At 35.4% G+C, this 17,460-nt stretch overlaps 1 protein-coding gene across 1 annotated transcript in view; it reads right to left on the minus strand.

Moving 5' to 3' along the window:
- TTC6 (tetratricopeptide repeat domain 6) overlaps positions 1–17,460 on the minus strand; it is a 160,962-nt gene that overhangs the window by 70,325 nt on the left and 73,177 nt on the right. The window contains exons 7-8 of the mRNA XM_074365615.1: positions 12,267–12,408; positions 3,235–3,339 (exon numbers count right to left, since the gene is read on the minus strand). Coding sequence (XP_074221716.1) covers positions 3,235–3,339; positions 12,267–12,408 — 247 coding nt within the window. The remainder of the gene's footprint in view (positions 1–3,234; positions 3,340–12,266; positions 12,409–17,460) is intronic.

The raw sequence follows: 17,460 nt of genomic DNA on the forward strand, positions 1-17,460 counted from the left end.
CATTCATTTGCATATACCTGTATGACATAAATAAAAATGAAAATGTCCAAGTGGATATACACAGTGCATGTAACAGTGGTTAGTTTCAGGGAGAGAAGAGAGCCGGGGAGAGCAGCATTCATGGGGCGGGGAGCACATGTTATGCCATACACATTCTTGTATTTGAATTTCTTCTACAAGAAAGCATTCATATACTCTTTGTGCAAGTTCTTAAGTAATTTTAATAGGCCTTGCCACTATGAAAACAGTGCAGACAGTAATATTGCTAAAGAAAATAATGGTGGTTTAACAAAAGACAGGCTACAAAGAAAATTTTGAAAAGAAACCACAAAGGGAACTAATATTCCTAAGACCAAATTAACCATATGCCACTTACATGGCTCATACAAAACAAAAACAAAGAGAAATAACAGAGAAATGATGTAAGTGAAAATATTCCGAAACACAAACAGAAAAGAACACAGGACTGGACATATTAGAATAGAATTCCAGCATTAAATAGGCCAAAGTAGGTCATTCAAAACTGATATGAGACAGAGTTCATAACAGAAATAAAATACTGCCAAATTCATGATAAACAACTTCCAATCACATAAAGTAAAAACTACTAGTAACATATGGAGAAACGGACAGATACAGCTGTGTTGAAAATCCCAAACAGTATTTTTTAGATCAAACCAAAGAATTACACCACAGAAGAACAGAATAATAAATCAATATAACAGTTATACCTATTATTAATTAAGCACTTACCATTCATCAAGTAATACACTATATAGCCTCACTCCATCCTCAGAACACCTACTTCATGTAGAAAAATCTGGGACTTCAAGGAGTTAATATACTAATACAAGGTTATCCAGGAAGTAAGTGGGAATTCAAAACCAAGACTGACTGCAAAGCCTGTGCTCTGCTTAGTGCAGCCACAATATAAAAGTAGCCACTATGTACAACAGCATTGAACTGGTAGACAGTGTTGGGATATCTAGTACACCACAAAGCAAATATCAGTAGATTCCAAGACACTGTTATTCTAAAGAATATATTTTCTTATGTTAATAAGGATTAAAAATAAAATTTAAACAAAATAATTCCAACAAGTTAAAAGGTTTAAAAAACACTTTCCCTCATAAATTGTGTATCCAAAAGATGATGAAAACTACAATAGAAATTATTTAGAAAATAAATGAACCCACTATAAATAAAAATCTATGAAATAAGGTCAAAGTACTTCTATTACTTAAAAAGAAGAAAGGTAAATAAATTAAATTTTCAACACAAGAAATTAGGAAAATGCCCAAAGATGTCAACTTTCTGTGGAAGCAGGAAACCAATGACCAAAAAAATTTCAAAGAGAGAAGTAACAAAAATTCAGAGGGGTAAAAGTTGAATTTACAACTAATCCAAAAGTTTTTTGGTCGAAGATAGTAAGTTAAACTCGTTTGCTTTTCTGGCTGACTGGCCATGATATTTAATAGCTGGTGGATCATATATCATAAACCTTGCTAAAAAAAATTAAAGGGATGGTTTTATATCAGTGTGAGTAATTTGACAAATAGAAACTAAAGCATTGGTAACTGAAAACAAATGAGAAAAGACCAAAAAAAAAAAAAAAGCTAAACTAATTTCTAGAAGAACATCCCTCAAATATCATTAGAAATGGGAAAAAAAACAATGCAACTTTAAAAATGGGGATTAAAACTGAAGAGAGAATATATACAAATTCTGCAAATTTATAAATTTCAAATGAATAGATGGCTTTCTGTAAAAATATAGGTTACCAACTGACTTGAGAAAAAATATTAAGCATGAATAACCCAAGAATTAGAAAATGAAGTTTTAATTATCAAAAAATTACCTTCCCAGACAGCTCAAATGTTTCTAGACAGTGAATTCTTCCACATTTTCAAGATTATTCCTATGCTATTTCAATTCCAGAATATTAAAAAAGATGAAATGTTACCCAATTAACTTTATGAAGCAAGAATAACCTTGATACCAGAGTCCAACAAAAAAATACATTACATACATATTCCAAGCATGAGTATATATTTTAAAAAATAATAAAATATTGCCTAACAGAATTAAATGTAATATTTAAGAATACTAGATCATGATTAAGTAATCCAAGAAATGTAAAGGTGTTTCAATATCAACATTCTAAACATGCAGTGTCAATAATGAATGTGATTCCACACCTGCCTTGGTTGCAGGGAAGCTAAGAGGTAAACTGATGACACCATTTCTAGCAAGGGCACATATGGACAGAATTTCTTTGATTTAATCTTATCTCTGACTGTATTATGCTATCACCCTTAATGCTTTTCTCATGATTTCTTTAACTTTTTGGTTTTATCTTTTTCTGATACTTGTGTTATTAGTAAGCTGTCTAACAGCCTATGCAAATAAAATAATCCTAAATACCATTAAAATTTTATGTACTATTATTTTCATCACAGAATTATTTAAAGAGGAAAAAAGTAGGAAGAAGAAAATGAGGAAAGGAAAAAAAGGAGGAGGTAGAGAAAGAATTTTTAAAAATTAAAAAAAAAATAGATCAAAAAGTGGGCAGTAATTGTCTTGGGGGAGAAAAATAATAGATGATTTTAGTTTTCTTCTCTTGATTTCTCTAATTTTTAAAATAAGCAGTATAACATAAAATGATAGCAAGCAAACACTTAAAGGAACCAAAAAAATACACTAATAATTGTACTGGATGAGTAGCTTTAAACTTTTTAAAACCTTAACTAAAAATGTACTTTTAAAAGCAAATGAAAATATCATAAAGATCTAAACAATCCAAGAAGTTTTATATCTTGTCAGTCAAATAAATTATGCTTTCAGAAAGAAAACAATATTCTTCCTGACTGGCTAAAGTAACATGGATAAGTACAAAATTTTTTAGAAATATATGTGTAATATAAGTATATGTGTATAAGTATACACAGAGTTATGGGCTTGTAAGTAGATTTATATATATATTTGCATTATATATATATATATATATATATATTATATATATACACACATACACACACACATACAGACATATACATACATGTAATAGTTATTTACTATGTACATATATGATTTCTGTAGTGCCATCCAATCATTCAACTATGGCAATAGTTACCAACAATTTATGTAACAACTGTCCAGTAAAATTTAATGTCATAATCAATCATATGGTTTAATTATTAAACAACAATAGAGAAAAGCCATTCAGCAGTTTACCTCATATTTTGGATATACGGTTTCCTTCATGGCAGATACTGGAACAGAGAATTTGGGTGAAGTTAGATTCCAAAACAACTTTGTAAATCCTGGATAAGCAGACACCTTTGGAAATAATATAAAAGGCTATCAGAAACTAACAAATGGTCCCTAGGGTAAAAACCCAATCTCCTGTCAAAATTAGTTCTAGCTGCCAAGAAAATTAGGAGATTGGTTCCACAGTCTCTGTAAGCCTGGGAAAAACAACTTATCATACCTATCGGATTAGCAAAAATATAAAAGTCAGCAATTCCAAGTGATACCAAAGATGTGGGAAGTTAGCAGAGCCACACAAGAGGCAAACTGGGCATTTCTAATAAAATAGTAAATATACATGCCACTTGACCCAATTATTTCACTTCCAGCTATATAATCTAAGGAAATTCTTCCACACATGCATGAAGAAATAAATACAAGGATATTCATACAGCATATGAAATAGCAAAATAACAAAGCCCAATTGAAATGTCAATTGATACAGAAACATGAACAAAATGTGGTATATTCATATCACTAAACATTATAAAGCTATTCAAGCACAAAAATTATAAACCATAAATGTCTCTTAGGAGCATAGTATGTCAGTAAAATAAGCAAGTTTTAGATATGTACAAAATCATGCCATTTACATAAATGTATCTAGAACACATAGCACTAAGCATTTATTGCTTACGGTCACAAACACATCTCATAAAGTATAAAATCATGGACTGGAAAAACCACAGTTGTAACAGTATCTAACCCTTGGCTAAAAAGGAAGAGAAACAGAATTAGTAAGCAGTACAAGAGGACTTAATTGCTTTTAAAATGTCTTTTATTTTGAAAAATCTGAAACAAGTATGACAAAATGTTCATTACAAATTCTTGATAGCATGTACCCACGTGTTTGTTAGTTTGGTTTCTGTATTTATTTGTTTCTTTATAAAGTTCTTCCAAATAAAAATTAATCAGGCATAGAGGAATTTTTAGAAAGGTGAAGCCATTCAGTATGACACCAGAATTGTGGCTATATGACATTACTCATTTGCCCAAATCTATTGAACTTTACAGCACAAAAAGTGAGCCTTAAAGCATGCAAATTTTTTTAAAAGTCACTTAGGCAGTCAAGAGGAATCCCAGGATGGAATATAGAATGTAACAAAACAATCTAACTATACTATTAATATATGCAACAACTTCACTGAAGGGGGTGAGACAAAAATTGCTGACCTTAGTAACTCTGGAAATGAGTGGAGTATATAAGACCAAAGGCAAAAGAAACTGTACGTAGCACCGAACTTCAGTTGATAAGGTTGCATCCCACAGGAATATGGGTTAATGATTCTGATACTTCTACACATGTACACTTCTATACTGGAATTGAACAATTAAGTAATTGGATGGAGGATGGTGGGAGCCAGTTGTGTCACTCACTACTGGAGTGGGAATTTAAAGAAAAGCAATGGAGGAGGTTAGAATTATCCATGTGGTCGTGAATCAGAGTTGCAGACATCAGTATGAACTCATGTTTAGCTTAATTTAGATAAAGATGGTTACATATAGAAATACTATGTTATGTGTGTTTATTATATATTATATGGATTATAATATGCGTATTTACAGACATATATTTGCATGAGCTGAGAAGCCCTAGAAGCAACAAGGCTCCAGTAGCAACAAGCACATATAATGCCCAGAGTCTAGTTTCTAATTAAATTCTCTAACAAAGGGAACTGGGGCTTCCTGGAGAAATGGCTGATTCTATGGACTGGGGCAGGAAATATGCAAGATGAGCTTGGAGCACCTGTACTGCCGGTAATTAAGTAGTTTAAAAAAAAGTCCCACAATGATGGGACATGTCAAAGGGACCTAGGAGCTCTCAATGACCAAAGCTCAAACAATTTTAGCAAAATAATAATAATAATAATAATAATAATAATAATAATAATAATAATAATAATAATAATAATAATAAAGTAGTATTGGAGTATAACTCAAAGTACAACATAAACATCCATGAGTCATACTGATGTAAATAAATGATTCAATAAATAAATAAATGGGAAGAACAGACAAATGTCCTGTCCAGATGAGTTTGAATTAACTTTTGCAGATACTCTGCCCTGAAGGAGGTGGAGCATAGCTCCCCATTCCTTAAGTGTGGGCTTCACATAGTAACTTCTTTGAAGAGAGTACAGAATAGAAAGGGGCAAGCAGGGACACGACACTGAAGAAAGCTGGCAGACACCACCTCAGCCAGGCGGTTAAGGTTAACATCAACAACGATAAGTCACGTTCACAGTATGTACCCTAGACGTGATTTGATGAAAATGGGACCTTTCCTCAGGGAAGCCTCCTGAAATCACATTAACTATCAAATCAGAAAAACAGCAGGCAATCCCAGCTGGGGGACAGTCTACAAAATGCCTCACCAGTACTCCCCTAAACCATCAAGGTCACAACAAGGAAAGTCTCAGAAACTGTCACAGCCAAGAGAAGCCTAAGGAGAAGTGATGACTGGATGTAACATGGTGCCCTGGGTGGGATCCTGGAACAGCAAATGGACATTATGTTAAATCTAAGGAAATCTGAATGTTAGTTAATAATAACATATAAATACTGGTTCATTGGTTTAAAAAATGTACCATCCTGCTCTAAGATGTATTAGTAGTTTCTCTGGGCGACTGCAGCAAATTGACTGTGGCTTAAAACAAGAGGAATTTGTTCTCTCACAGATCTGGAAACAAGAAGTCCAAGATCAAGGTGTAGGGAGGGCCATGCTCCTTCTGAAGGCTACAGAGAATCCTTCCTCACCTCTTCCTGCTTCCAGCGGTTACCAGCAATCCGCGGCATTCCTTGGCCTGCAGCTGCACTGTTCCAGTCTGCCTCCATTATCACACAGAGTTCTTCCTTGTGTGTCTGTGTGCCTACCCTAAATCCAAGATGACCTCATTCCAAGATTCTTACTTTCATTACATCTGCAAAGATCCTATTGCCAAAAAAGGTCACATTCGCAAGTACTGTGGGTTACGACTTGGACATATCTTTTGGGAGCCACTATTAACCCACTATTATCATATTAGTAATAGGAGAAACGGTGTGTGATGTGAGAAACCACCATACTGTCTTTGTAACTTTTCTCTCAGTTTAAAATTATTCTAAAAAATAAAGTTTACTATCAATAAAATAATAAAGCAAATGATAAAAGAAAATATAATTTTAAAAAATACTTGAAAGTGAAATTAATCAGGCGTTCATGACAAGATTTAAAAAACATGTGGCAAGATTTTTCAAAATAATAACTGTTTGAATCCATGATATTATTGGTAACTACGTTTTCTTTAATATTTCCATTGACTTTGAATAATATTTAATTGGACCAAGCATTTTCCCCAACAAGATTTGTCTTTCACCAGAAAAAATGACCTCAAACAATTAAGCATCAACTTGCAAGCATGATTCTAGCATTAAGTATGAAACCTTAACAGTGACATATCCTGGAGTGCAGGTGTTACACAGACTTTCTATATGGTAATATACAAAGACCCAAATGCAATAAATAAAGATTCACAATTATAAGCCGACAATGAGTCTCCAGCATTTTTACTTCTAGTTAACTATTCCATGATCACATTTCCTCTCTACCAACAGAGTATTGTATCTAGCAAAAGGCAGATTTTGCAGTTGCCAGTTTAATTTGTTCACTGTAGAAATTCAAATTGTTTCTATTTTACTCATCCTCTGCTTTGGTGGGCAAACTGCGTCACTTTATGCTGTATAGATCTAGAGCCAGGAATACCTCACTAAAAGATTAATAAACTCTTCCAAACTCAGCTGACAACTCTTCTGCTAAAGATGATCTAGAAATTGAGATTTCAGGTATTCAAATGACATGTCACATATCCCTTGTTGTAGATAAGCTTCCAGCAGTTTAAGCATCCAGAATAAAATTATTCCTCTAGAAGAAGGCAAAATACAGGCCTCTAAGTGGCAAGAGAGGTAAATCTATCACTAAACAACATGACTTTGCTCTCAAGGAAAAGCACAGATGCACCTTCAGGAGAGAATTTGTCCAATTAAACTAGCAAAGAAACACTCATCATGGTAAACTGGTTTCCCTGGAAATGCTCAGAACTTTCTAAGAGGAGAGTAGGAAAATGGCTACAAACAGCTGGGCTGGTGGCTGCTGGAACTTGACAGAGGGGTAGAGATTGCACAGCAAACTGAATTACTAACTAGAAAGCAAGCTAGGTTAATTTAGTATAATAGCACCTGCACAACCCCTAAGGTTACTGTGCATATTCCAACCCAGTACATAACTCATGTTCATAGTGAGACCGAAGGTCAGAACATTCTGTTCACAAAGGGAGAGAGACATGCAAATTAATTCAGGAGTAAGTTAAGCTTCATATAAATGAAATATAAAGACGAACAACAGATTCCAAAAAGTGGCTTGAGACTCTGGAGAGCCTCAAGACCTTTTCACGCTAAAACTACAAAGAAGTCATTTGCCTTTTGTATTTGCCTTTTTCACGATAGTGAAATCTGCACTGTTGGTGTTAAAAAAAAAAAAGTAAAATTGATGGCACCTTGGCATAAATTAAAGAAGCAGAACCTTAAAAGTGACCCTCCCCTAGGAAGCAGGAAAAATGTTAATTTTATTAAATCATAACTTTTAAGTACGTATCTTTTTAACATACAATGTAACTAAATGAGCAGTACACATAAAGTACTTCTGTGGCCATGGTGAAGTAGGATGCTGCTTTTGAGGAAAAACATGTGTGCTATTGTTTGAATTGTGAACTGAACTAGCCACCGTTTTTACTGGGGAGGACAAACATTAAACCGTGGTTATTCAGACTTCAGTATGTGGCAAGCATTTTCTTGAAAATGAATGAAGCAAATCTGTCATTTAAAATAAAGTAATTGAAAGTATTTGTGCCAATGAAAAAATTCAAGCTTTCAGCAAAAATTAGAATTTTGGAAAATATGTGTATTTCACCATAAGATTGCCAGGTTCCCAGTGCTAAAAGACTTTTCTGATAATACTAAAATTGAGAAATTTTGATATTGTATATATGGTGAAACATGTCAACATTTGAAGAGCTACATAACTTGGACAGCATTTTCTAAATGACCAGTAAATAATGTTACAAAATCATACATGGGTCAAAGCACAAAATAAGGCAATTGATTTTCATGTAATAAAGTATGAAAAAGTCATTGATATGGTTTCAGATTTCCACTGCAACAAGCTTTCTTAGCTGTACAAATTATCATTTAATACATTTTCTTTTTAACTAAGTTTAATTTTTCTTTTTCGTTTATTTGGTGCTGGTCCAATAACTGTAATTTTTATTAAATTTTTTATTGAGATAATTATGGATTCACATGAAGTTTTAAGAAATAATACAGGGAAAAAATCTTAAATACTTTATTAAAAAAAAAAAAAAAGAAAGAATACAGGGAGACCTCCATCTATCCTTTACCCAGTTTACCTCAAAGGCAGTATCTTGCAAAACTGTAATACAATATCACATACAAAATACTGACACTGGTTCACTTAAGATATTGAACATTTCTGCTACCACAAGGATCCCTCATGTTGTCCTTAACAGACACATTCCATTCATTCCCACCACCACCCCATCCTGAAACCCTGGAAACCACTAATCCATTCTCCATTTCTGTAATTTTGTCATTTCATGAATAAACATTATAAAATAAACTCATCCAGTACATAATGTTTTGGAATTGGTTTTTTCCAGCATAATTCTCTGAAGACTGGTTATAGTTGTATGTATTCATTCTGTAATGTGCTTAATCATAGTTGCATGTTTATTTATTTATTAATTTTTAATTGCCAAACTATTTTCCAGAGGTCAGAGAAGGGAGTTTTTTAAATTATATACTTAATTTCCTTAACATTATAGTGCTATTCAAATAATCTATTTCATAGAGTGAGTTGTGACAGTTTGTGTTTTTTGAGGAACGGCTCCATTTTGTCTGTTTTTAAATACATGTGTATAGAGTTGTTAACAGTATTCCCTTAATTATTCTTTGGATGTCTGCAAGTTCTGTAGTGATATCTCCTGTTTCACTTCTAATACTGTCAATTTGTGTCTTTTCTTTCCTTGTCAGTTTTGCTAGAGATCAATTTTATTGATATTTTCTAAAAACTACCTCTTTGTTTCACTGATTTTCTCTATGGCTTTTCTGCTTCCAATTTCATTGATTTATGCTCTTCATTATTCCTTCTCTACGCTTGCTTTGGGTTTATTTTGCTTTTCTTTTTCTAGGTTCTTGAGGTAGGAGCTTAAATTGATTTGAGAATTTCTCTTTTCAATTGTAAGCATTTAGTGCTATAAATTTCCCTCTCAGCACTGCATTATCTCTGTTCCACAAATTTTGATATGTTGTATCTTCATTTTAATTCAGTTCAGTTGATTTTCAACGTATTTTTTAAGCCCCTTGAGAATTCCTCTGTAATCCATGGATTACTTATACCTGTATTGTTTAGATTCCAACAGTTTGGAGATTTTTCTGTTATCTTTGTTACTGATTTCTTGTTTGATTTCATTATGGATTTGTTCTATCTTGGTATATGTTCTGTGGAACTTGAAAAGAATGTGTATTGTTTGTTGGGTGTAGTGTTCTATACATTTTGATTAGACCTTGTTGTTGGATGGAATTAATGACTTCTCTATATCCTTGCTGATCTTCTGCCAACTGTTTAGAGAGGGGTGCTGAAATCTCCAACTATAACTGTGGAATTGTCTCTCCTTTCAGTTCTATCAGTTTTTGCTTCACATATATTACAGCTCTGTTGTTTTGTGCACATGCTTTTTTTAAGATTTCCTGGTGGACTGACATTTTAAAAATAATTTTTTCGTTTTATTTATTTTATTTTATTGGGGGGAGGAAATTAGGCTTGTTTATCTATCTATCTATCTATCTATCTATCTATTTTTCATGGAGGTACTGGGGATTGAACCCAAGATCTCGTGTATGCTAAGCACACACTCTACCACTGAGCTATACTCTCCCTCTTGGATTGACATTTTCATTGTAATATAATGCCCTTCTCTGTCTCTGATGACTTTCTTTGCTGGAAAGTCTACTTTATCTGATATTAATACAGTCACTCCTGCTTTTCTTGATTAATGTTTCCATGGTTTACCTTTTTTTACCCTTTAACTTTCAACCTCCCCATATCATTATATTTGAGGTCAGTTTCTTGTAGACATTAAACAGGTGGGTTACGTCTTTTAATCCACTCTGCAAGCTCTGACACTTTATTGGCATATTGAGACCATCTACATTTATGTTAGGGATTTAGTCTGCCATTTTATTTTTTGTTTTCTGTTTGTTCTCTGGTTTCTTTTGTTACTGTTTCCTTTTCCCTGCTTTCTTGTTACACAGACTTATTTTAGAATTCTACTTTTATTTATCTATGGTGTTTCTGAATATCTCTGTACAGTTTTTTGGTTTTGCTCTAGGTATTACATTATATAAACATAACTTATCAAAGTCTACTGATGTCTCCATTTTACCAGTTCAAGTGGTGTGTAGAAACCTTACCTCCCTTTACTCTTTGTTTCAAGTGTGTTCATAGTTATCACTGAAGCATGTTTATGATGGTGGCTTTAAAATCATTGTCGTCACTGTCATCTATTGATTATCTTTTTATATTCAGTTTGAAGTTTTCCTAGCTCTTTGTATGATTAGTGATTTTCAATTGAATCTGGATATTTGGGGTATTATGCTATGAGACTCTGGATCTTATTTAAACCTTCTGTTTAAGTTGACACTCTGCTAGGCCTCCTCTGATATCACCACAGTGGGCAGGGAGAGGAGTGGCTCATTATTACTAGGTGGGGAAGGAAGTCCAGGATCCCCATGTGGTCTCAACTGACACAATAAAGGGGAAACCTCATTCCCACTCTGTTAAGATGAAAGTCCCAGCCCCACACAGCCTTCTTTGACACCACCCTGGCAGGTGCCATCTTATACTCTGGCAAGAGTAAAAGTCTAGATTTCCTACCAGACCTTTGCTAGTAGAAGTGAGGGAAGGACCAAGGCCACCATTTTTTCTGTGGCGTTTAGCTGGGGTAGAGCAGTTCTTGTCAAAAAATTTTGTCTTGCTAGACTGCCCCTTTCCTGGTTTTTTGTCTAAAGAGAATAGGTTTTTGCTGCAACATTTTTTTTTTTTTGTCTTTACCTGGTTTTGTTTCTAGGTTACCAGCTTTTTTCAGCTCTAGGTCTAGGATATGTGAAACTAAAAAGAAAACCCAAGGAACTAACTAACCACCATGTCATTTCCTGGGTCCCAAAGTTCCTAGCTAGTGCCTCAGTCTTTCCACCTTTCAGATCTGTCCTGTCTGTAACACCTAGGTTTTCACTTGTAGTTAGCAGGGAGAACAGGAAAAAGCACTTCTATTCCATCTTCGCCAGAAGGGGAAGTCTCACAACTTTTAAGAAACTATCACTTACAAAGCTTTGGCATATTATTAAAGGAGAATATCTATAATTATGTTAAAAGGCTATTAAAATAATCTTTCCTTTTCCAACTACATATCTGTGTGAGGCCAGAATTTTCCTCATATATTTCAGCTAAAACAGCCTACCACAAAATTGCATGCAGAAGCAGACACAAGAATCCAGCTGCCATCTATTAAGCCAGACGTTAAAGAGATTTGCACACACACACACACACACACACACACAATCTAGTTTTTACACTGATTTTTTTGCTTTAAAAAATAATTACTTTTCATAAAAAATACATTATATATGTAACATATATGATTTTATTAGTTATTTTTAATCAAAAAAATAAACATTTTAGTATTCTCTCAGTTTTAATTTCCAACATTGTAAATGTTAATAGATAAAACCCACATAAATAATTATTTAAGTCCTCATAAATTTTTAAGAGTGTAAAAAGGGTCCTGAAACCAAAAAGTCTGAGAACCTGTGAGGTAGAGACAATGAATATTAAAGGAAGTACTCACTTCCTCTCCCGCGAGTTCTAGGTGTGGTTTGTGAGTGTTCTGTCTAGTTCCTGCTGGCAATTCAGGCGGTATCCCTGGTGTTGCTGGAAGGACGGCACCACGTTCTTCATTGTCACGCATAACTGGAATTCCTTGCAGTATTCTACAAAACAAGAAAATTGTGTGACAAGACAAAAACATTGTTTTTTAAGTCACTGATAAAGCAAAAGACGTTTGTTCTCATTTTATCTCTCTGCCAAAATAAATACATTTGATATCTGTACTAAACAGATACTGTCCATAATCTAAAATGGAAAATAATTCAAAAATAATTTGTTTGCTTCTGAATGCATTTTAGGAGTAAGCTTTATGATGGTTTTGTTTTATGATATTGGAATAACAAGTTCACCCTATGAAAGTCTGATTATAAAAGAGGCAAAAAATTTTCTATCTTCTGATCCCTAACCTGCTCCCCACTCCAAGCTCAAAGGAAATGGTCTCATTTCTCAGACTGGGGCAAAAAGCAGAGCTGCCTTTTCACATTAAGGTTTTCTCTTCTTGATTCTTATCTTGCCAGGATGAACAGAAAACTGTTACGGCATCCAGTCTTTACTTGTAGGTTATAAACCACGTATACATAAGAATATACATAGGAGGTTTAAAACTCATTAATAAAAGCCTTAATGAAACCAAAGAGATGACCTAAAACAAAATTTGAAGGCAAAATGTGTCATTAGTGACTGACTTACAGACTGCTTGAAAACACATTCATTTTTGTATTACAAATCTTACTGTGAAAGAAATATAAAACAAGTATAAAGTGGACCTACATAGACTATATCCATATTTCAATTTCACATGGGAGTTTTTAGACCCAACGTTCCCTCTAACTTTTTGGTATACCATTTTATGAATAGATAACCACATTATGAGCCACCAAATGTTAAGACAAAGCACACACATACCAAACTGACTTGACTTAACAACATGCTGGAATCCTCAGATTCCATTATACCAGCTCTTCAAAAGCAGGCCCACCCGAATCCAGGCTGGAGAAGGCAGGGCTTTGCTAAAGTAGAGTCATGGGGAAAAGCTTCCTGTCTCACCTAGTCAAATCTCTGAATTCAAAGAGAAGATAAATCTCAACTCCCAGCACAGGGAATACAGTAGACTGCCATTCCACGTCCAACCCATCCTCCCTCCAATAATGCTTTCTTGAACTGCTGAGGATGGAGAGGTGAAGACTCTGCTGCAGCCGGCGTCCTAGATGCGAGTTAGGATCCACTAACCAGATGCACTCACGTACACTGTGGAAGGAAGAAGGTTCTATGTTTCTGTTGGCAAGCAGACATGGCAACACTGAGTTCTTCTGCAGCAGGGTTCCAGATACTTCTTTTGTGGGAAGCATGTTTCATTTTTGTTTTGGTTTTTTGCCAATGAGCATTTCAAACACTTATAGTATGGCTCCAGAGTCAAAAGTTGTGACAGTAGAGACCACATGATCCCTGAATCTCAACCGAGGTGGTATGTTGCCCGTGTCGGCTTCCAGATGTCCCACCTTCCTGACTATGCCAGAAGCAGTAGCATGCTATGTGAGCCATCTCTGGAAAGCCCTCCCTGCCTACAGCCCATTTTTCCAATCTTTCCATTGGTTTTAAAAGCATCATATTCTCATCACTAAATCCCTTTTTGCTTAAAATAGCTAAAAATATTTCTGTTTTCTGCAACTGAATCCTGAAGATACAACCAGGAAAAACAAAACAGGGTATTTTATCAGCTAGAACAATGAGTCAAGAGAGTACATATATCAAGATCAATAAAGTATTTCTAAGATCGGGAGGAGAAGGGTGAAGAAGCTACTTCAAGGCACTGCTATATTCTTACCTGGCCCTAAGCCAAAAACAGAATAGTAAAATCATTCACATGTTATTGTCTTTTCACATTCCAAATGTGCACCAAAGAAACAGAAATTCTGGCTGGACAGAAGGAACGTGAAAGAAGTCATTGCACCTTCTAGAGTGTGTAGCTCTGGTAGATGTAAACTGGGGACCTTAGTGGAAAGGCTACCCAAGGTTAGCAACGGTTCCTGTATGACAAAGATGAATCACTTACTTTGAAATTTTTGTCCAGATTATCCCTGTTTCCTTCTTTATTTCCAGAGAAAAGAATCAATCCTTTCTAAAGTTCTCCCCTCTAAAGACCACTATCACCTCAGTGGTTCAGGTTGAAAATTTCCTCATTTCCAATGCTCCCAAACTCCCAACAATAATTACTGGTCCTGATCCTTCTCCCTCCAGACTGTCTCTACCTTCCATTGCATTTTCTGTCAACTGAGTCCTATGATAACATCTTTGCTGTCCCTCACCTCTCAGTTTTTCCTCTTCCAACCCATGCTATATACATACCCCTGCCAGTGTTGTCTTCAGTCATCCCCTTTCAAATACTTTAATGACAACACACACCATGTAAAACCCAAGCTCCTGAGCCTGGTAGTCAGGGTCCCCCACAGTATGGGCACCATCTACCTTATCAATCCTACTTTCCTCCTCTGACACCTGGCCCATCTACATTCACTACGCAAAAGGTGCCCTGAGTGCTGAGATTACTAGCAGTGCAACAGGGGAGACGGGCAAACTTAACGATAATACAGTGTGGCTGTGAAAATGTTGAAAACAAGATTTTCAGATCTCAATCTTCCATGAGGCCTTAACAAAGACCCTCTACCCAGTCAAAATTCATCTTTGCCACCCTAGTTTTCCTGACACATTTGATCTGTAATTTCGTTGCACAATAAAATACATTTTAGTCTGTATTTTTCTATTTTTCTCAGTAGATTATAGGCTGGTTGGGTGGGGTAGGGGGAGGAGTGATTCTTATTCATTTTCTATCTCGTGAATATAGAAGATACTCAGTAAGTACTATTTAATACTGTAGCTGAAAAGTCCCACAGCCAAAGCCAGCCCAGACCCTGCCCGGAGAAATCGAGAATCATGGGTTGGCATGATGTACTGCAGTGGTTCTCAAAGTGTGTTCCCTAACCAGCATCATGAGCATCACATAGGAACTTGCTAGACATAAACATTTTTGAGCCCTATCACACCTAATGAAACAGAAGATCTAGGGATGGGATGGAACCCATCTATGTTTTAACCAGCCCTACAGTTGATTCTGGTGCACGATGAAGTTTGAAACCACTGATGTACTGCAATCTTTCCTAAAAGAGACTGATCATAAGAATACCCTGGGATGCTTGTCAAATCTATAGCTTCCTGGATACCTCCAATGGAGATTCTAATTCAGTAGGTTTGGAATAGAACCTGAGAACTGATACACTTAAACACTCCAATTGGTCCTCACCCTCAGGAGAAACCTAAAGATCACTGCTATTGTGAGAAGAGCTAGCCTTTGGAATGAGGTTAAAACCAGGATTTTAGCCGAGTTTGGCCACTTGATGTGCTGTGTTGGATAAGTCACTTTTCCTCCCTAACTCTCAGTTTCCTCATTTATGAACAGCAACAGTGATCCGGTCTTTCAGGGTCTAATGCTTAGAAAGAGTGTATGTCAAGAGTTGCGTAAAATACAAATAGTAAGTGGTTGATACTACCATCATTTTTGTTATTAATACTGACGGGGCTGAATGAAGGAAACCAGCCCACTTATCTCAGAGTGAGTTACACCTCCTTCTCAGTCAACAGTTGTCTCCCATGGGGCCAGAGATATAAAACGTATTTCTTATTGCATGTTGTCAAAGAAGTTTGAAAAACATTTGCTCTGGGATGTTAGCACTCTTAAAAAAAAAAATCTCCACACACACCTTCTGGAAGTTACATAAGAGTGATTGTGAGCGCCATCCTGTGAAGTGTGGAGAAGGGTTCTCCCCCCAGCGACCTTCTCCCGTCCTTGGTGTGACTCTAGCAGAGAAGTCCCCCATCACATCTTCACTTCACTATCTCTTCCTTAGAAAATTTACTTTGGAGAAGACTTCACAGGATGAAACTCACAGTCACTTTTATGCAACTCAAAACAGATGTTTGCAGGGATACTTTAAGAGTGTTCATGTACAACGGTTTTGCCAAAGTAATACTTACATGCAATAGAGTATTCTATCCTAGAGATCATTTCTTTAAGGTGCTCACAGCAAGCCACTAAATTCACTTCACAGTCCACTTACTGGGTCACAATCCACAACTTAGAGAACAGTAGCTTACAAAGAATGTTGTTTGAAAAGAAAACTCCTAGGTCTAGAAAAGACTTTAGGAGTTCATCTTCTTAAAGATGCTAATCCACAAATAATTTTCTTTAGTAATGTCTGTAAAATCGACAGCAGAGGCAATGAATACTTTCAATACTTTAAAAAATTCAGGGAATATAGTCTTAATAAAATAATAAATCTGAAGACGAATGAGAGTATAACTATATAGAATTTTTTTACAAAACATGATTAGGGAGGGGGGATTTTATTTTGAATCAGTGTAACATCATTGCTACATGCAAACAGTGACATCTGGTGGAATGATATTGCTTTGCTTAAAAAATCCCAGCTTTCAGATTATTTCCAGTAGTTATGAAGTCAGTTATGAAATCAGACGAATTTCCAAATAATTCCCTTTTTTGGCATTTCTATGTAAAAACAAAAACACACTAGTCTCATATCTTATCAATTACTGATAGTGCATACTAAAATAAATTTGTTATCCCAATCTATATTTTTAAAAATATGCTTAAGGCTTAGTTAGGCATAGGGGCTACTTGTTGACAATGAATATAATAAAAAATCTATTGGATATTATTGATTCTAGTTCTAACTCTGCCACCAGCTGTGATTTGGGCTGCAAAATTTTGCCTCTGTTTCCTCATCCGTAATATGAGATGGTTAGCCTAGAGAAAGGCTAAGATGTCTTACAGCTCTGATACATGTGCTTCTGTCAAATATATCACCAGCTAGACCTCAAACAGGGATTAAGTCTTACATTCTTTGGCATTATATCATTGGTCATTTCCTGGATTATGCAGCAAGGAGCAAGTCCAAGTAAGGGGGGTGGGGCCAGGGCCAGGATTAGACCTGACCATTGAGGAATGGCAGACAATGCAGGTGAGGAAGAGTCAGTCCCAGATACGCACACTGGAAGGAATGTAGAGCCGAAGACAAAACACAGTATCCCAAATGCAGAGCTGCAGACCACAGGTGGTGGTGTACCACGAGTGACCTCAGAAA

The sequence above is a fragment of the Camelus bactrianus genome, chromosome 6, assembly GCF_048773025.1.
Source record: "Camelus bactrianus isolate YW-2024 breed Bactrian camel chromosome 6, ASM4877302v1, whole genome shotgun sequence".
Classification (NCBI taxonomy): Eukaryota; Metazoa; Chordata; class Mammalia; order Artiodactyla; family Camelidae; genus Camelus; species Camelus bactrianus.